Here is a 20,519-nt window from a genome sequence, read left to right on the forward strand (position 1 = left end):
TATATAAACCTTGGCCAAATGTTTGGCCAACCCCCTTTGAAGCTAAAGGAAGATATCCGTGGTCTGATACTGTATGCCGAAGGCTACAAGTGGCTAACCTTTATATAAAAATAAAAAACACCCCCAAATTCAATCACCCACACCAGGTTTCTCAAAAAACCCATGGGACCTCAGCTACTAAAATAGAAATCTGGGCACTGGGAATAGCCAGGCTCATATGCATGGAAAACTCTTGTTTCCATGTAACTGTAAGTCTAATTTCCACCTGCAATGCTCAGGCGGTTTGAGTAGGGATATGACAACATCAGCCCTTGGAAGTGAGATAGAAATTATGTTACCCTGACAGGTGTCGTTAAACATGCCAAGGCAAGCAAGAGAGGTGCCAGTATGGACAGGAGAGAAGTCCAGTTTGGGAGAAAGAGAGACTGTTTTGTGTCAAAGCGCAAGGGAAAAGCAAAAGCAAAGACGATACGTGGATAGCAGGGTTGGAAATCTACTGAGAAAGGAGTCCATTCAGATGGTTCTGAAACAGAATCTAGGGATCCTTAACATTTGTGGGATCTTATTTAGTACAGCAGATGGGCAAGCACTCCAACTCTGGTTGTAGAAACTCCTCCTTTCCACTTACTAGCCTTGTGACCTTGAGGAAGTGTCAAGCCTCAGTTTTCTTGTCTGCAAAATGAGATAGTAATGATAACTATGTGAATGATTAAATCATTTATCAGGCATTTACAACAGTGCCTGGCTGATGATAAGAACTCATGAAATGCTAGCTATGGTCATGATGATGGTGATGATCATGAAGGTAGCTGATGACAGTGGTTAAGGAAGTTAGCTGGTCTCTCCTGCCAAATCACCAGCAATGGGCCAATGAGCCGGTGGATGCCACGAGGGAGGGGTAACGGTGGGAGAGAAGGAAACAGGAGAGAAAGAGATGGGAGACAGAGGGAACTAGTCAAGAGGCTTTGACGTCATTCCCAGGGAGAGAGATGAGGCCAGCCCAGGGGAGTCTGAGATGCTCTTTAGCTATTCATGGGGTTGTTATGTGTGTCTATGTTATACACAGTGATCATGAGGCTGTTCAGTTTTCCAACTGTATAGGGACTATTTGGTCAAGCGTCCACAAAAACTGAGGAGAGACACTGCCAGGGAGGCCTCACCTAGAGATGAGGGGCACTGGGGTAAGAGAGAAAGAGCCCTGTGCTCAGGGTTACACATTTGAGGAACAGCTCTACCGCCCTTGGACAATCTTTTTCTCCCCCTTACAGAGATTTACAGGCCCTGCAGGAAGTGAAAGAGCTCCCGCTGCCTGTTTCTGGGAACCGGGGCATCAGAATCAGGGAGTTCTCATGTCTGAAACCCCCACACATGCTTTAGGTAAGAAAAGGAATAAGGAGAACAGAGAAGTGTCTGTGACAAGCTTTTGGTTTTATTTTTGTCTTCTGGAAATGTTTTGTGTCAAGACAAAGTACCACACACGTATGATATGTGCGTGTGTGTATATGTGTGTGGATTTCTCCCTTTCTGATTATAAAAGTAACACATACTCATTAGAGAACATCCGAAAAACACGAAAATGCCAAAGTCAAAAATAGGAATCACTGATAAGACCACCACCCAGAGATAATTGCTCTGCCTTTGAGTTTATTACTGTTTCTTTCATTTGTTTACAATATGCATATCGTAATAGAATTTGCTAAATTTGTATTATATTTTAGAAGGTTTTATATCTCACTTCTTGTACTTCTTGTTGACATTTTTCTATATCATTAAATGTTCTTTGAAAACATTTCAGTTACACACAGTGAAATTTAAATTTACTCTTTTTGATATACGGTTCTAAGTGTTGACAAAGACATAGATTCACTACCACAATCAAGATACAGAACAGTTTCTCCCCCAAAATTCCCTCACACTACCCCTTTGTAGTTACCCCCTCCCCCTAGTCCTAACCCTTTGCTACCACTGATCTATTCTCCATTCCTACAGTGTTACCTTTTCCAGAATGTCATATAAGTAGAATAATACAGTATGTCGCTTATTGGTCTGGCTTCTTGTATTAGCACATCTGAGTGTTACTCATGTAACATTTTCTTTCTGACTATATAGAGAGTGTTGCTGAGTATTGTATAGATGTACCACAGTGAGCCCATCCGTTCACCAGCTGAAGGACATTTGGATTGGTAAACATGACTTTTACCAGTTGAACGCGATTCTAACCTACAGATATACCAAACCATATGAAAACAGTTCCCCATTATTGGACATTATGAGTTTCTCCCCCCCCATTATACATAACCATTAAGTGAACACCTTTATTCATAAATCTTTGCACGTCAAATATATATACATTTATAGAGTGTATATATATCTTAAGCTATCAATAAGCAAGCAGTGTGCCCCACAGGGGATATAGGAAAATTCAGAAAAAATAGAAAATCTAATTCTACTAGAATTTTCTAAAAATATTTTATTATGTAACAATAGTCTGGGTCTCAATGCTTTATACAATATGACACAAGAAACTAATAACTTGCTTTCATTCTAATGCAGCAATTTTAACCTGCTAAGTATAACTAGACTAATTTCTTGTCTCTGAAATCCCGAGCTTGTGTATCATTGAAAACATTAACATTTTTTCCCAGAAGGAAGCTTCTTTAGACAGTGGAACCACCTGGTATGCACAGAACAAGACGGAGGAATGTGCAAGGGCGGGTTTCAGGGCGGGGGATGGTAGGGCAGCACAGCTGGGCTTCCAGTCACAGTTGAATAACTGAAGCCAGAACCACTAAGAAAGGAATGAAGAGGCTGGCACCATGTTCTGCACAGAGGGGTGGGGCTTCTCTTCGAGTGGAGGTTACTGCTCTGCAAATTAAAAAGGAAAGAGAGAAAATTTCAGTATTGGTGTGCAACGCCTACTGTCAAAAATATACATGCATGCTGCAAAAAAAATTGAAATAGTGCAGAAAGTTAACAAGTGACGAGTAAAAGTGCCTTCGACTCCCCCATTCTTGCTTTCCACAGAGAATCATTGCTGACGGTTTGAACTGTCTTCCCAGGAACGTAACACGTATGCATACATTACACATGTTCCCACACACACCTTCACACACCCTTTCATCTGAGTACAAATGCAACCTGTAATTTTTTTCCCCTAACATCATATTTTGGACATACTTTCATATTGTACGTATGAGTTAATTCATTCTTCCTCATGGATGAATTCTTACTGTATGGATATACCATAAACCTAGCCAACTTCCCTACTGATGGACATTACATTGTCAGAGTTTAACTGGCGTGGAAAAACCTATCTTGACTTAAAGACACCAAGAGAGGACCCGGCCAAAAAAAATGGACTCTGGTCGGGGCTCCTGAGTGGCTCAGCTGGTTGAGCATCCGTCTTCAGTTCAGGTCATGATGTCACAGTTCGTGGGTTTGAGCCCTGCGTCGAGCTCTACACAGAGCCTGCTTGGGACTCTCTATCCCTCTCTTTCTGCCCCTCCCTTGCTCGCTCTCTTTCTCTCTCTCTCTCAAAAATAAATACATAAACGAAACATGGACTTGTCATAGCAAATAGAGTCTGACCACTGACTGGATTTTTTAAAACAGAAATTACTGAATTTTTAAAAACCAATTCAAAGATACATCTGTTTAAATCGTGAAACCATCGAATGTTGGCTTGGAAATTTATCCCATGGTTTGGGACTCCATCTGAGTGCTGGTCACCCCTCATTCACTAATGTTTATTGCAGCATTATTTATAATAGCAAAATATGGAAGCAACCTATTGATGGATGAATGGATAAGGGAGACGTGGTATTCACACACACACACACACACACACACACACACACACACACACGTGCTCATGCAGACACTCACAGGACTATTACACAGCCACAAAAAAGGATGCAATTTTTAGCATTTGCAACAACATAGATGGACCTAGAGGGTATTATGCTAAGTGAAATAATTCAGACTATGAAAGACAAATACCATATGATTCAGTTATATGTAAATCTAAAAGAAAAAAAAAACAAATGAATAAACAAACAAAAAGTAGAATCAGACCTGGAAATACAGAGAACAAACTGATGGTTGCCAGAGGGGAGGAGAGTGGGAGAATGGGCAAAATGGATGAAGGGGAGTGGAAGATACAGACTTCCAGTTATGGAATGAATAAGTCACAGAAAGGAAGGAAGGAAGGAAGGAAGGAAGGAAGGAAGGAAGGAAGAAAAGCATAGAGAATTTAATGATACCGTAATAGTGTCATATGCTAACAGATGGTAGTTATACTTGGGATGAGCATAGCATAATGTATAAGCCTGTCTAACCACTATATTGTACACCTGAAACTAATGTAACATTGTGTGTCAACTACACGCAAATAAAAAACAAATAAAAATGGAATAAAGGAACCTCAAGCAGACACAAGTTTGTACTAGGGCTCCTCCTGCTGGACATTTCCTATAATTGCACTTCTGATTCAGTTAACGTTTCAGACTTGATTTAGTCAAAATTATTTTTTTTTTCTTTACAATAATTAACGAATCCAAGGGTATACTTATCTTTATTCTTTTAGGAAAATAAAGTATTACAGAACTAAACATAGTCATAAGAGTCTCCGCCCTTTTTCAGTTCTCACTGCCCTTTCTAGAAGTAACCACTGGTAGCAATTTGGAGCTCCTCTCCTTAGACCGTTTCATCACTGACATCCATTATCACGCACACACAGAAACACGTAGTTTTCCTTTGCTTTTCACGACTGGGTTCATGTTCTAGGCACTGATTTGTCACAACTTAAACTTTTCCTGTCCACATGAGGTTGTGCTGGAGGGCAATTTTTATGCAAAGAAAAAACACTATTTGCAATTACTTTGGTTTTAAAAATTAATTCTAGCTATTAAGCTTATAAATTCAAACACCTTATTTCTCCAAACATTTTTCTAGTTGACTTACGAGTCATATTTTTCTGTTTAAAAACCTAGGCGGGGGGCACCTGATGGGCTCAGTTCACAACTCTGGATGTCGAGGTCATGAGTTCAAGCCTCACATTGGGCCTAAAGCTTACTTTTAAAACAAAATAAAAAAACCTAGGGACCTCTGATAATAACTTTTTTTTTAAGTAATCTTGGGGTGCCTGGGTGGCTCAGTCAGCTGGGCGTCTGACTTCGGCTCAGGTTACGATCTCATGGTGCATGGGTTCGAGCCCTGCATCAGGCTCTGTGTGGACAGCTCAGAGCCTGGAGCCTGCTTCCGATTCTGTGTCTCCCTCTCTCTCTGCCCCTCCCTTGCTCATGCTCTCTCTCTCTCTCTCTCAAAAATATCATTAAATTTTTTTAATAAATTAATTAATTAAAAAATAAAAAGTGATCTCTGTGCCCAACATGGGGCTTGAACTCACTATCCCAACATCCAAAGTCACATGCTCTACAGATTAAGCCAGCCAGGTGCCTCTGACAATAAGTTTTAAGGGGATTTCATACCTAATCAAATTTCCTTGAATATTTTTAACTCAGGTTATTTTAGACTAAATTATTTTAAACTTATCTTTTTTAAATGTTACATTTTTTTAAATACTTCAAGTGACTTTAAATGAGCAACACCTTCTCAAACACTTGATTCTAGTAAATCTAATAAAGGTATAAAATTTCATCTTAATTCTCTTAAACATTCCAATTTTGGCTAAAAACTTAGTAGAATCTCTTATAACTTTCAACATTAAAAAACCCAAGTCTACAATCAGTTATTTAATAGTTACATACATATTTGGAATCACAGGGCTATTTTTATATGCTAAATTCTCTAAAATGCTGCAAATTTAATTAAATACCAAAAAATGCAAGTTCTTCCTAAACTTACCACAAAACTATTTTTTTTAATGTTGATTTATCTTGGAGAGAGAAAGAGCTCGAGGAAGGGAGGGGCAAAGAGAGAGGGAGACAGAATCCGAAGCAAGCTCCAGGCTCTGAGCCGTCAGCACAGACCCTGACATGGGGCTCAAACCCATGAACCATGAGATCATGACCTGAGCCGTAGTCGAATGTTCAACCAACCTAGCCACCCAGGCGCCCCAACTTTCCACAAAACTATTAATAATATGAGTTGGATTTATATTAACAGCTATATATTCCGTTCTAAACCTTTGTAGATTAAAAGTCCTTTGTTCCACTATTCCAAAGCAAGTTGAGCTTGGATTTCCCACTTCTGTGTCCTAGGGTGTGTGGGCGGAAGAGGGACAATGCATTTTGGAGAATTCCGACCAAGATGAGACTTCTGATGTTTCTCCTTGACCTCGATTGATACAAGGAGTCCTTTTTCAATAACATAAGTATGTCTGTTTTCTCATTTCCTCACCAATCCTGTATTGTCATTGTGCTGAATTTTTGGTCAATACTGGAGTCTACAAGATTGTTTTCTACATATTTTTTCATGAGAAATTGTTCATGAGAATTTCTCCATATTGCTGTATGATTATCCTATCAATGTTTCCCCCACCCAGCTTTACCGAGATATAATCTACATACAATGTCTACATTCTATTCCAGTAAATGTAACCCTTTGATGTAACCATTCACTTCTCATTGGATATCTACCTCTGATTCAGTATTATAAAGAATGCTTTGGTGAACATCTCTGAGCATAGAGGTTGTGCCCACATTCTGAATCGTTTCTTTAGAAGAGGGTACCAGAAGTACCCTAAGGTCTGACTTAAGGTCAAAGATTATGAATATTTTTATAATGCCTGATACATATTGTCAAATTTTTCTCCCAAAGCAATTTACAAACTTATAATGGCATCAAGCATTTAATAACATCTTTAAAATATTTTTTTCCACTGTATGTCAAAGACATTGTGGTGAAAATTGCACCTCATGAAATCTGTATCTCATTTGGGGCACCTGGGTGGCTCAGTCAGTTGTGTATCCAACTTCAGCTCAGGTCATAATCTTGCCATTCAGTTCGTGAGTTGGAGCCCCACATTGGGCTCACTGCTCTTAGCACAGAATCCACTTAGGATCCTCTGTGCCCTTCTCCCTCTACCCCTCCCCGACTTGTGCTCTCTTAAAACAAATAAACATTAAAAAAATTATATCTCATTATTACTACAAGGAGGAACTCATTCTCTGTATTTGCCATTTGGGGATCATCTCTTGCAAATTATCCATCAATATTCTTAGTGAAGTTGTTTAAAAAAGAGATCAGTAAAATTCCTTCCAGGGCAATGAGAGTGGAGGAAAATCTGGCAACGAGTGAAAGAGGGTTTGGGGTTTTTTTTTATTATTTATTTTTTTAATTTACATCCAAGTTAGTTAGCATCTAGTGCAACAATGTTTTCAGGAGTAGATTCCTTAGTGCCCCTTACCCATTTGGCCCCTCCCCCCTCCCACCCCTCCAGTAACCCTCTGTTTGTTCTCCATATTTAAGGGTCTCTTATGTTTTGTCCCCCTCCCTGTTTTTATATTATTTTTGCCTCCCTTCCCTTATGATCATCTGTTTTGTACCTTAAAGTCCTTATATGAGTGAAGTCATATATTTGTCTTTCTCTGACTAATTTCGCTTAGCATAATACCCTCCAGTTTCATCCACGTAGTTGCAAATGGCAAGATTTCATTCTTTTTGATTGCCGAGTAATACTCCATTCTACATATATACCACATCTTCTTTATCCATTCACCCACCGATGGACATTTGGGCTCTTTCCATACTTTGGCTATTATTGATAGTGCTGCTATAAACATGGGGGTGCAAGTGCCAAGAGGGTTTTATTCTTGACATTCAATGGAACTGGGAAAGAACTGTCATAAATAAATCTATTCAACAATCACTGAAAGAATGCCCAAACAAAGTAAAGAACAGATCAGGGACTATAAGCCCCTTCCTGGCGTGCCTGTGGCTCAGTTGGTTAAGCGTCTGACTTCGGCTCAGGTCATGATCTCATACTTTTGAGAGTTCAAGCCCCACATCAGGCTCTCCGCTCTCAGCACAGAGCTCACTTTGGATCCTGTCTCCCTCTCTCTCTGCCCCTTCCCCCTCACTCTCTCTCTTAAAAATAAATAAACATTTTTTTTTAAAAAATCCTTCCTTATCTGCTGTGATGTGAACCACAGGGACATTTTGAGGCAGTGTGGTTTGGTGGGAAAAACAAGGATTTGACACACAAACTTGCATTCTGGGTGTGGCTCTAGCCAGTCCTGAATGACTCTAAGAGATCACTTAGCCCCCTCAGCATCACTGATGGGGATCAAATTGCCCACCTTCCAGGAACGTGATCAGGGGGCAAGATGATGACCCCAGACTGCCGCACTGGAAGCCCGACACACCCAAAGTCCTCAGAAAGGCCTGGGAGAGGCAAGGAGAGCCAACCGCACATCCTGCAGCAGAGGAGGTAAACTGAGGCATGGGGTGCCAGGGTGGCACCACTTGCCTGTTTCAGGAATGGCAGTGGAGGGCCCAGTGGTTTTACAAAAAGAAACTTTACGTGATCTGTATCTGTATAAAGTTGACAGTCTGCTTAAGGAAACAGGGAGTAAAACCGTAAAGACCCGAGTTACACTGTAACACTAAGGAGCCTACGCGGCCAGGCCTTTTGAAGTCCCCAGCAAACTGGGTTGCCCAGGCCACGAAATCCTCCCACAACCTTATTCCCCTTTTCTCCGCCTAAGTGAACCATCGGTTTCTGTTTCTTGCAATCGAAATCTGGAACTTACACATTTGCTACCACCAGGCATGTCTCCAACTTCCTAGGACACCTGTCATTCCTTTTGGCTACCTGGCCAGATTGAGACATTGTCTGAAACAGGTGCTTCCACAGAGAGGAAACCAATCCCTTTCTGTCTTTTTTCTTTCTTTCTTTCTTTCTTTCTTTCTTTCTTTCTTTCTTTCTTTCTTTCGTCTTTCTTTCTTTCTTCTTTTAACTGGGGTTGCGGTCGGGTTTAGGAGTTTGCGGGAGAGGTGAGGGATGGGTTTTGGTGATGGGGGGGAGCTAGTTTAGGCAAGGCGTTATTATTTCGTGACTTTCGCGGGTCGCGACCTCTTTTCTTTCTTTCTTTCTCTCTCCCTTTTTTTCTTTCTCCCTCTCTCTTTTCTTTCTTTCTTTTTTCTTTCTTTCTCTTTGTCTCTCCCTTTCTCTTTTTTCTTTCTTTCTCCCTCTCTTCTTTCTTTCTTTCTTTCTTTCTCCCCCCCAATCTCTTTCTCTCTCCCTCTCTCTCTCTCCTAAGTGCCTACCAGGTTGCAGGCTCCATGCTAATCTCTTGGGAAACATCCATCAGTGAACAAAACAGGTAAAAGTCTCTGTCCTTCTGGGGCTTATGTGCTAACAGGTGGGAGAAAGGCAGTAAAGAATAAACTTAGGCACCTGGGTGGCTCAGACGGTTAAGCATTCAACTTTAGCTCAGGTCATGGTCTCATCATTTGTGAGTTTGCACTGACAGTGTGGAGGCTGCCTGGGATTCTCTCTCTCTGCCTCTCCCCCACTTGCATGCACACATGCTCTCTCTTGCTCTCTCTCTCCCTCTCAAAATAAGTAAACTTTAAGAAAAAAGTGTGTAAAAAAAGAATAAAGTTAATGAGCAAATAACTCAGAAGCTGATAAACATCATAAAAAAGAGAAATAGAGCCACAGGAGGGGTTTCACAGAGCCAGTCCATGGTGCAGGCTGTAATTTAAAATACCGAGGTCAGGATAACTTCCTGGAGGTGAGATACAAGCTAATACAGCAGGGGAGTTAGCCCATTGACAGCTAGGGGAAGGACTTCCAGGCAGAGGGAACAGTGCAGGTAAAGGTCCTGGGGCAGGAATGCACCTGGGATGTTCCAGGAGGCCACTCTGAGGCACAGAAAGGAGAAGGGAGTAAGACGCTGGAGAGAACTGGGCCAGAGCAGGCTGTTTGGCTCTTACTCTGAGCGATATGGGAGTGACTGCAGAGTTGTGAGCCAACGAGTCCCATGACTGAATAGTTACAGAACTACACTCTATACTTTGTGAACTTCTGGAAGTTTCCCTAATAAACAATTAAAATGGCAGCTGGGCCTCAAACAGGCCACGAAGGACGGGACAAGGTGGAAGCAAGTAGGCTCATTAGGGCCCGCTAGGTAATCTAGCTGGCTGCTGGCCAGGCTGGTTCTGGTAGGTGACTGCATACTCCATCAATCTGTAGGTTGAACCAGTGGAATTTTCTGGTAAAGCACGAGAGAAGGGAAGGAATCAAAGACAGCTCCAAGATTTCTGGAACGGGCATTTGGGGATTTGGGGAAAGCTGGGCATTGCCATCAATTGAGACCAGGAAGACTCTGGGTAGACCAAGTTTAGAGGTCTCTTAGTTTCCTGTTGCCACTGCAACAAATCAATCAGTGGCTTAAAACAACGCACATTTACTCTCTTACAGTTCTGAAGGCCGGAAGTCAGAAACCAGTCTCACCACACTAAAGTCAAGGTGTCAGTGGGGCTCCTTCGTTCCGGAGAGCCTCCTGAAGGAAGAATCGGTTCCCCTGCCCTTTTCTGCTTTTAAAGTACGCCCTTCCAGGGGCGCCTGGGTGGCTCAGTCAGTTAAGCATCTGACTTCAGCTCGGGTCATGATCTCACGGTTTGTGCGTTCGAGGCCCGCATCGGGTGAGCTGGAGCCCTGCCCCGCGTCAGGTGAGCCCCGCTTCTCTCTCCTCTCTCTCTGCCCCTTGCGCACTTGCACTCTCAATAAATAAATAAATAAATAAATAAATAAATAAATAAGGTGCACCAGTCCAATCTCTGCTTCCACGATCACACTGCCTGCTTGTGTTGTGCATCGAATCTCCCTCTGCCTCCCCCTCATAAGGACACTTGTGATTCTATTTAGGGTCCACCTGGATAACCAAGGATAGTCTCCCCATCTCAAGATCCTCGACGTAATCACATCTGAAAAGTCCCTTTGCCATACAAGGTGACAGTCACAGATTCCAAGGATGACAACTGGGTATCGTTAGGCGCCATGATTCAGCCTACCGGGGCAGGTAAACTCAGTTCGGTTTGGGATGTGTTGAGATTGAAATACCTATTAGACCATCCAAGTGGAAACACTGAGTAGACTGTTAAATATGCAAGTATGGCGTTCCGTACAGGACCTAGACTAGAGACATTCATTCCGGAGGCACCAGCATATAGGTGAGATTTAAAGCCACGAGGCTGGATTTAAAGCAGATACTCACTTTCGCACCCTGCCCTGCAGTTAGCGCACAGACACATGACCAAACTCTGCCAAACAGCTGTCCCCATTGGAGCACAGTGGATTGAGACAGCAGGGCCCCCCAACGTCTAGTCTAGGGGCACCTGGGTGGCTCATTTGGCTAGCGTCTAACTCTTGATTTCGGCTCGGGACGTGATCTCATGGTTCATGAGATCAAGCCCCACACTGGGTTCTGCTGAGTGCACTGGGATTCCCTCTCCCTCTCTCTCTGCCCCTCCCCCACTCACACTCTCTCTTTCTCTCAAAATAAATAAGCTTAACAAGTAAACTGTTCTAACCATGAGGATGCCTAAGGCACCAGCGCTCTGAGGCTGCAGTGGCAGAGACTGTAGAAGCACCCAGGTGTGAGCACAGGTACTCTCTGAGCTGTGTGTACCCACACAGGCTCCCCTCCCGCAGTTCTGGGTCGGACTTCGGCCTGGCCTCCGGTCCCGCTTCCCCGGCTCTCACAGGAAGATTCTGTGTGGTGCCTTAAAATCTTTGAATACGTCCCATTTCTGCTGAACTACCTGGAGCTGATGTGTGATGCTTGTAGACAAGAATTCCGACCGATGCCCTTCCTACTTGAACTTGAGGAACCTGGGCCCTGTGCCCAGGCCTGGCTCTTTAAGAGTCTTTCCAGTGTCCTGTCGAGAAAGGAGGTGGGGGGCTAATACACCCGTTGCTTTCTTCAATCTCCACGACAATCCTGTGAGGTGGTTTCCATTATTTTTCATTTGGGGCCTGAGAAAACCGCCCACCTCAGGCTATGGGACTCCAAGCGCAGTGCTCTTACCGCAGCCCAAAGGCTCACTGTCTGCGGTCTGTGGGCAGGAAAGTTCCCCGTGAGAAGTTGGGTGGTGGTGTGTGTAGAAAGAGTGTGAAGGACCCGGAAGGCCAGACTAGAAGTCTGGATGGGTCACAGGAACCTTGAAGGTCTTTGAGCAGCGTGGACGGGACGGTGGGTGTCCTTTCCACGTGAAGCAAGTGAGGGCCCAGGATCATAGAACATTCTTGCTCTTTCATGAGAGGATGAGAAAACTGCATGCCTCCTCTGAGGGGTCAGCTCCAGGGTCACATGCTGTCATGGTGGGTCTGCTCGTTACTTCCCTCCCAGGAACAGTCCGGGGCGGACACGGCAGCTCCACGGTCGGGAGCGCCCAGCCTCCCCCATTGTGCGGCTCTGTGCGCCCAGCTGAGGACGGTCCCCACCGCGTGGCCCAGGTCCATCCACGGGGCGGCAGGAACGCACACAGGGAAGACAGGTCCCTTCCTTTCAAGTGGAGTCGCGCCCATCGCCCCACCGCAGCGCAAAGGGAAGCCAGGAAACACGCTCGCTGCTCTTGGCAGCCGTGAGCCCAACTGAAATGCGAGGGTTCTCTTACTAAATGAAGGAGACAAGAGCTCTGTGGGGATGGTGAGCAGTCCTTCTCTTTTTCTGTGTCTGCCTGTCTGTTTCTCTCTTTCTAATGGACTAGTTATGAAACTGAACAAAATATTCTTTTTTTTTAATGTTTTTTAACGCTTATTCATCTTTGAGAGAGAGAGACAGACAGACAGACCACAAGCAGGGGAGGGCCAGAGGGAGAGGGAGACACAGAACCCGAAGCCGGCTCCAGGCTCCGAGCTGTCAGCACAGAGCCTGACGCGGGGCTCGAACCCACAGGCCGCGAGATCACAACCTGAGCCCAAGTGGGACGCTCAACCGACCGAGCCACCCAGGCGCCCCAAAATGGACAAAATATTCCATGTGACGCACACAGCACAATGTGCAGCAGCCAGAGTACTCTTCCCCTTACAGATGGAAGAACGGATGGTATGGACTTCAGCTCACCTGGGCAGGTGTTCATCAAACCTGCACCACCTTAGCCGCTCAGAGAGCCCGAGCCGCTCAGTGCAGAAGCACAGGACTCCCTCCACAGCCACATGTTCTAGGGCGCGTGTGTAAAATCATACTGCAATTCATCAGTGGTCTATAAACAGTCCCGCTTATCTTGGGGAGGCAAGGAGGTCGGGGCAGGACAGCTACTTACGAGTTTAAGGCACAGTCAGGATGAGTGCTGTGGTCCACGCACATTAAGAGCTTCACTGGTCTACAGAATGAAAAGAAATAATATGTAAGGGATTAAATGACTCTCACTCATCAAACATATACGGTATGCCTGGAAAGTACCAGGGATACAAAGTCTCTCACCAAACACAAACTGTTTGTTTTTAAAAACATTAGCTAGCATTTATTAGGCACTTACTACATACCAAGAAATTTGATGATGGATTTTTTTTTTTAATTGTTTTACTCTTTATTTATTGCTGAGAGAGAAATAGCACACACAGAGTGCGAACAGGGGAGGAACAGAGAGACAGGGAGACACGGAATCCAAAGCAGGCTCCAGGATCTGAGCTGTCAGCGCAGAGCCCGACGCGGGGCTCGAACTCACGAACCTCGAGATCATGACCTGAGCCGATGTCGCACGCTTCACCAACTGAGCCACCGAGGCGCCCCGATGAGATTTTCTATATAGACTTTGCCATTTAATCCTCACAAAGACCAAACAGAGCAGGTATTAATACCATCTCCAGTTTACAGGTGAGAAAGCTGATCAGAGTAACTGGCCCAAGAACACACACTAAGGGCTGTGGGGCGGAATGTGAGCTGAATGCGAACCCTGCAGGCTCACCCCAGAGCCCAAGTGCAGAACCACCCAAGCAAGCATGTACAGTCTTGCCTGGAAGATCCTCTCGATAAGTTCTTTGGCCAGAAAGTTGGACTTGAAGCACACGGGTGATGGCCTTTGCCCAGGCTCCAGCGACAAAGAAAGCTGACTGGCTCCGCGAGTAGAGGGAGGAGACGTGGAGTCCCAGGAGGGCAGGGAAAGCAGTAGTGAAGAGAGAAGCCGGGTACCAGGAGCACAGGGCACACTAGGTAGGAGTCAGGCCAACAGGGGCTCCCTCCCTGGCCAGGTGGCTGGAAGGGACTTTGGAGAAACAGGAAATGTGTGTGCGCTCTACTGCTCCCCGAGGCTTGCCTACTTTCCAGTAAAGTCTACGATACACAGCTATTTGCTATGACCGTAGTTTATTGCTGTGGCTTCATGCCCCCCACTCCAAGGTCATTGAGTTTCACTGAGTCTGGCCCAAGACAGCGCTCACAGAAAGCAACCAGGAGGCAAGAGAGGCTATGACAAGAGAAGACGTGGCCAGAATTGGCAAGAATCTTGGGGAGAACTTCCGTCTGCCACAGGACAGAGGACAACATCACCTGAATTTTATGGGGCAGGTTCTCAGTTACATCTGGGTTGGAGTTTGGTTTGTTACCCTTTGTGACTCTCCTGCAGTAAGCCTTCTGTTACCTCCCCTGTGCCCCGGGAGCAAAACAAAACCCCACCTTGACACAAGAGCCCGTGGGCAGTAAAGAAGTGGGAGAAGGGGAGCTGACCCAGGCTTGCAAGGGAAGAGCCCTGAAGGCCAGCATCAGTGGGGACAACACTAGGGCAAGTGACAGCAGGCTAAGTCCCTGAGGACAGCCGTGCGCAGGGAAGGAGACCTTGGGCTCTGGCCTGGGTCACCATACGTGGCCTGACGTCTTACAAAGACAACTTCCTCGAGGGAGTTCTGGGCCAAAGCAAAGTGGTCTCACATGTGGAACTTTTTGGCACAATTTTCTCCATCATTGAGCAGTTTTAGTAAAAAAAAAAAAAAACAAAAAACAAAAACAAAACAAAAAACAAAAACTGCCTTTCAAGAAAAATATACAAAAATCTGGTGCTTTCTTGTTGTGATGAGCACTGGGCGCTCTATCGAAGTGTTGAATCACTATATTGTACACCTGAAACTAAGATTACATGGTATGTTAATTGACTTCAATTTGAACAAAAACATTAAAAATAAATAAAATAAAATCTGGTGCTTTAAGAAAGGAAGGGTCCTATAGTAGAGGGGCTCCTGGGTGGCTCAGTCGGTTAAGCATCCAACTCTAGATTTCAGCTCAGGTCATGATCTCACAGTTTCATGGGCTTAAGCCCCACGTCGGGCTCTGCCCTGATAGTGTGGCGCTTCCTTGAGATTCTACCTCTCACTCTGCCCCTCCCCGGCTTGCACTCTCTTTCTCAAGAATAAATAATAATAAATTAAAAAATGAAAGAAAGAAAGAAAGAAAGAAAGAAAGAAAGAAAGAAAGAAAGAAAGTCCTCTCGTAGAAAGAAAAGAGCATACTTCAAAGCCATAGAATGCTAGGTTCAAAACTCAGCTCCGCCACAGAGTAGTGACCTTGCAAAACTTATTTAATTTCTCTGACCCTTAATTTATCCCTCCATGGAAAGCGGGTGTTTATATAAAGCTTAACAACAGACAAAACGAATCCACTACAAGTCTAGACAGAGGCTACTATTGTGGGCAGGTGGGGAGACTCTGGGGTGCTGGTTATATTGTTTCTCGATCTAGACAGGTGCGTGTGGAACTTGTGAAAATTCATTCAACCGTGTACTTAGGGCTTGTGCATTTTCCCATACATAGTTTATATTTCCCCAAAAAGAGGACATTGTTTTAATAGAAGATGGCAACACTTAACTTTTGAGTTTCCTGAGAGCGTTAACAATAACAGATGAGTACACTGGGACAGCTTCAAGCTGTGGGGCTCCTTCTCTGGGAAAGCGGAGGGCAGCCCACATTTCCCGTGGGCTCTGCTCGGTGGGGACGATTACCCAGCCCCCAGAGCCACGGAGAAGGTATGGTACAGTAGAGCCAGACGGATGGTCGTGGGGCCTGGCCAAGACCGCAGATGTAATTGCCACCCTTGCCAATTTGGGGTAAAGCCACTAAGGCCTTGCAGTGTTGGACTTCGGCCCCGAGGAACCGAGCAGGGCTGCAGACTTAGGCAGTGAGGCAGAGAAAAGCAGGAAGCAGCAAGGCAAGAACTCCCGGTCCAGGGGAGGGTTTCCAACAGGTATCAGGGTTTCAGCCAAGCTTATCTAAACTTCCAAGAATCAGGAAAGCCCTCAGGCAATATGTAAATACATAAAGTGCTTAGCCTACAATGTGCTCAGAAATGGTAGCTGTTACTATTTTCCTATCGGTCCACTGTCAAGGTCTATCTGTAAGTACCTCAAACAAACCCACCTTGGCACCTATTTTAGGCAAGGACCCATGGCATCCACAAATGCCAGGACCACAGTGCCTGTCCTCGGGCGACTCACCATTGCTGTAAGCGAGGGAGGGGAAATGGGACAAGCAGCCAGGAAACAGGACTTTACTGTCCGTCCTTGAAGTTTTTTTTTTGTTTGTTTTTGAGACAGAGAGAGAGCATGCACACATGCTGGAGACAGGCAGGAGAAGAGAGAGAACCTTAAGCAGGTCCAACACTCATCGTGGAGCCCAAGCCCAACACAGGGCTTAATCCCACGACCCCAGGATCACAACCTGAGCGGAAATCAAGAGTCAGACCCTCAACTGACTCGGCCACCCAGGTATCCCCTTGAAGCATCTTTTCAAGGGGACCCAGAAGTGGGTGGGACCCAGGCAGAGGTCTGGCCAGAAGGCACCCTCAGCCCTCGTGCCCAGTGACCACCCAGAAGGCACAGTCCAGGGGCCCTCATCGCTGATCCCAGCAGAACCCTTTCCAACGGCCCCTTGCCCTCCAAAATCACCGCTCCGCCTTGGAAATTGTGCACTGATTAGGATATACCACCTACAGGTGATCATTAATACAGCGGTACTGAAAGCCCATTTTCTCCAGTCTCTCTTCCAGGATTTTCACACTGCCTTCTCCACAGGATTCCCTAAAATACAAAAACATAGAATATAAATAAATTAAAGGAGGAAGAAGGAAGTTGTTTCTGGGTAAATCAGCATGTCTCATGACTACGTGCTTTCTGGATCAGTCTCCACTCTGAAGGAATATGGGAAAACCCGCTGCACCCTAGAAAGCTGAACGCTGAGAACCTGTCTTGGTGGGTCCAGCTGAGGGGGGGGCGGGGGGGGGGGACCTGCCCTGGCACATGGTGGTGGTCACAGGGCACTCCGCAGCCCTCCCCCCAGCAACACACCTTAGGGCAGAGCCCCAGGTCCCCAGAATGCTGGCGACTTGTGTCCCATACAGTATGTTTTAAATGAAAGCAAGAACACACAAACCAAAAATTATTAAAAATGCAAATAAACCCATGGGGAAAAAAAGCACCCTAATCGCACATCGCTAGAGATAACTACGGTTAACATTTTGGTGTATACCGTTCTCAATCTTTGAAATGCATTCATTCCCATGAGACTTTTTTTTTTAATTTTTTTTAACGTTTATTTACTATTGAGAAACAGAGACACAGCATGAGCATGGGAAGGGCGGAGAGAAGGGGAGACACAGAATCCAAAGCAGGCTCCAGGCTCCGAGCTGTCAGCATAGAGCCCGATGTGGGGCTCGAACCCACAGACTGTGAGATCGTGACCTGAGCCGAAGTTGGACGCTTAACGGACTGAGCCACCAAGGCGCCCCAGAGACTTTTTAAGTATAACAATAGCCTTCTGCTGTCCAATGCAGTTTGTAGTGTGCCTTGGCCCGTGTCTGTTGAAGTGTGTATATATACTTCTTTAATTCCAGCATGATCGCCGTCATCATCAGGACATGATTCATAAAACCAGTCCCCTCTTGTTGATGCTCAAGGCTGACGTCACACTAAAATGAGCCCTGTCGAAGCTTCCTTTTCACACCCATCTTGAATTACTTATTTCCTTCGCATAAATTCCTGAAAGTAGGTTTTCTGGCACCACGGTTTTGAATGCATTTTAAGGCTCTTCCATAGCGTTAAAGAACAAACATTCAACTGAGTAAATCTGAAAATCTAATTGGCTTCATTCAACAATTCAGGAATAGACCCTTCTAGGAAACAAGACATCGCCCTGAGGAGTTGCACAAGGTGGAAAGCTTTTGTGTGGGCAGGAGGGTGTGACGAGGAAGTTGTCAGCAAAAGAAAAGACAGGATTATTTCAGGCCAGGTCATCATTTGCAATTTCCTTATCTCACTAAAGGCAGGTTCGAAGGGCAAGCTTTCTCTGAGAGAAACGTTAAAATAACAAGGAAGCAAAATTTCCCGACAAGAGGCAACTTCCCACAGAAGTAAGACAAATAACATGCACTGTTTTCTATGCAACATAAGTATACTTTGTCTTCTGGGAAGAGAAATGCAGATCTGGTAGAACTATAGTAAGTCATCTGCGAACCTAATCTCTTGCCTAAGACACAGGAAAAAAATAATCGCTCATTATATGGTGAGTCTTAGAGGGTCCTAGGGGCCTGAAATGGGGAGGTTGCTAAGATTCTCCCAGAACATAGTCCTTGGGGTTGTCAATGCTTTGCATCAGTGCTCTGAAGAACAAGGCCCCGACTTGCTTCTGACATTCCACTGCGGCTGCCAGATCGGCTTGTCTCTGAATCAACTGGGTTTATGTTTTGTTTTTGTTTTTTTTGATGTTTATTTATTTTGAGAGAGAGAGAGAAAGAAAGAGAGAGAGCAGGGGAGCAGCAAAGAGAGAGGGAAAGAGAGAGAATCCCAGGCAGGCTCTGCACTCAGCACACAGCCCGATATGGGGCTCGAACTCATAAATCGTGAGATCACCACCTGAACCTAAATCAAGAGCCAGACGCTTAATCGACTGAGCCACCCAGACGTCTCTGAGTTTATGTTTCTTATCTTTAGTTTTTCCAGCAATGCCCCTCACTGACGAGAAGGATAAGTTGAGGCTTGCATTTATATAAACTCAGGTGGCTTTCCAGAAAAGATGGACCTTAACCATTTCCTTGGCCAGTGAACTAAGATCCAGTTGTAGAACTGGGTCTTTTCTGAGAATAGTTTCCATTACATACTCTTTGGGTTCATTGTGAGAATTCCTGGTGGGGGCCTTCAAACAACCAGGAGGAGAAATTGGCTTTGACCCACACGAATGCATAAGGAACTCTCCAATGCTACCCAGGTAGCTCAGAAAGGACAATTTTCCTCAGCTGAGAATAGTATCTGAATAAAGGAGGTTTTCTCTCTGGACTCAGGACTGGTTAGTGGCATTTCCAAAAAAGTCAAGCCTTTGTCTTTCTTTACCCATGACATTAGAAACAGAGAAGAGGGGTGCCTGGGTGGCTCAGTCAGTTAAGCATCCGACTTCAGCTCAGTCCATGATCTCGTGGTCTGTGGGTTCAAGCCCCACGTCGGGCTCTGTGCTGACAGCTTAGAGACTGGAGCCTGCTTTGGATTCTGTGTCTCCCTCTCTCTGTCCTTCCCCCACTCACACCTGTCTCTCTCTCTCTCTTTCTCTCAAAAGTAAATAAACATTAAAAAAAAATTTTTTTTAATTAAAAAGAAACAGAGAAGAGTGTTGTGTCCCCAAAAATGAAAATGTAAAACGGACTTGATCATATGAAAATCAAGAAAAGCATATTTGCACAATTACCATCATCAGAAACACCATGACTTACACCTTTGGTCTCCCGATTTCATGCATAACCCAGATCTCAATTCGTGTGATTTTATCCTTCTGGAGGTAGGGAATTTCAAAATCTGCAAAAAAACTGAGAAACAGGAAAGGCATTTCTTAAAGTCTTAAAGCAATAGGATACTTTTCCCATTTTGCTAGTTGATTTACACATCACTTTTGTTTTGAGGGGTGTTTTGGGGGGGTATTTTTAGCTTTTATTTTTAGGTGATCTATTTCATTCATGCATTCATCCGCTATTAATGGCAGAAATGTGTAGACGTGGCCCCGATCTCCAGGTCATTCGATTGTTTTGCTTTACTGGAATTTACAAAAGCAAGCATTACACTGGGAATGAAGACAATTTTCTTAAGCCTCCATTTGAAAACACAAAGTGAACATTTCGGCATTCTTTGTTGTATTTGTTGATGCTGGTATTCTTACCCTTTAACAGGATAGGCTCCTTTGGGCTCTGAACCGTTCAGCATGACGTGGATCACCCCAGAACTATCCTTCGAATACTGTAAGAAGAAACAACTATTTGGAGTAAATTAACACATGTCATTTTTCAGGTATGAAATGAGCAAGTTTTTGAAACTGACAATCCTCGGGAAGCCCAGGGGGCTCAGTCGGTTAGGTGTCCAACTTCAGCTCAGGTCACGATCTCGCAGTTTACGGGTTCAAGGCCCTCGTCGGGCTCTGTGCTGACAGCTCGGAGCCTGGAGTCTGCTTCAGATTCTGTGTCTCCCTCTCTCTCTGCCCTCCCCCATTCGTGCTCTGTCTCTCCCTCTCTCAAAAATAAATAAACGTTCAAAAAAGTAAAAAGATAAAAAAATAAAACTAACGATCCTCAGTATTAGCAAGGATC

General features: G+C 44.7%; 1 protein-coding gene across 1 annotated transcript in view; it reads right to left on the reverse strand.

Moving 5' to 3' along the window:
• Positions 1–1,409: 1,409 nt before the first annotated feature.
• Positions 1,410–20,519, reverse strand: part of BST1 (bone marrow stromal cell antigen 1) — a 31,332-nt gene continuing 12,222 nt past the window's right edge. The window contains exons 5-9 of the mRNA XM_030314173.1: positions 20,096–20,172; positions 19,656–19,748; positions 16,891–16,977; positions 13,237–13,296; positions 1,410–2,865 (exon numbers count right to left, since the gene is read on the reverse strand). Of these exons, the coding sequence (XP_030170033.1) occupies positions 2,760–2,865; positions 13,237–13,296; positions 16,891–16,977; positions 19,656–19,748; positions 20,096–20,172 (423 nt within the window). The 3' untranslated portion in view covers positions 1,410–2,759. The remainder of the gene's footprint in view (positions 2,866–13,236; positions 13,297–16,890; positions 16,978–19,655; positions 19,749–20,095; positions 20,173–20,519) is intronic.

Source organism: Lynx canadensis, chromosome B1, assembly GCF_007474595.2.
Source record: "Lynx canadensis isolate LIC74 chromosome B1, mLynCan4.pri.v2, whole genome shotgun sequence".
NCBI classification, from domain to species: Eukaryota; Metazoa; Chordata; class Mammalia; order Carnivora; family Felidae; genus Lynx; species Lynx canadensis.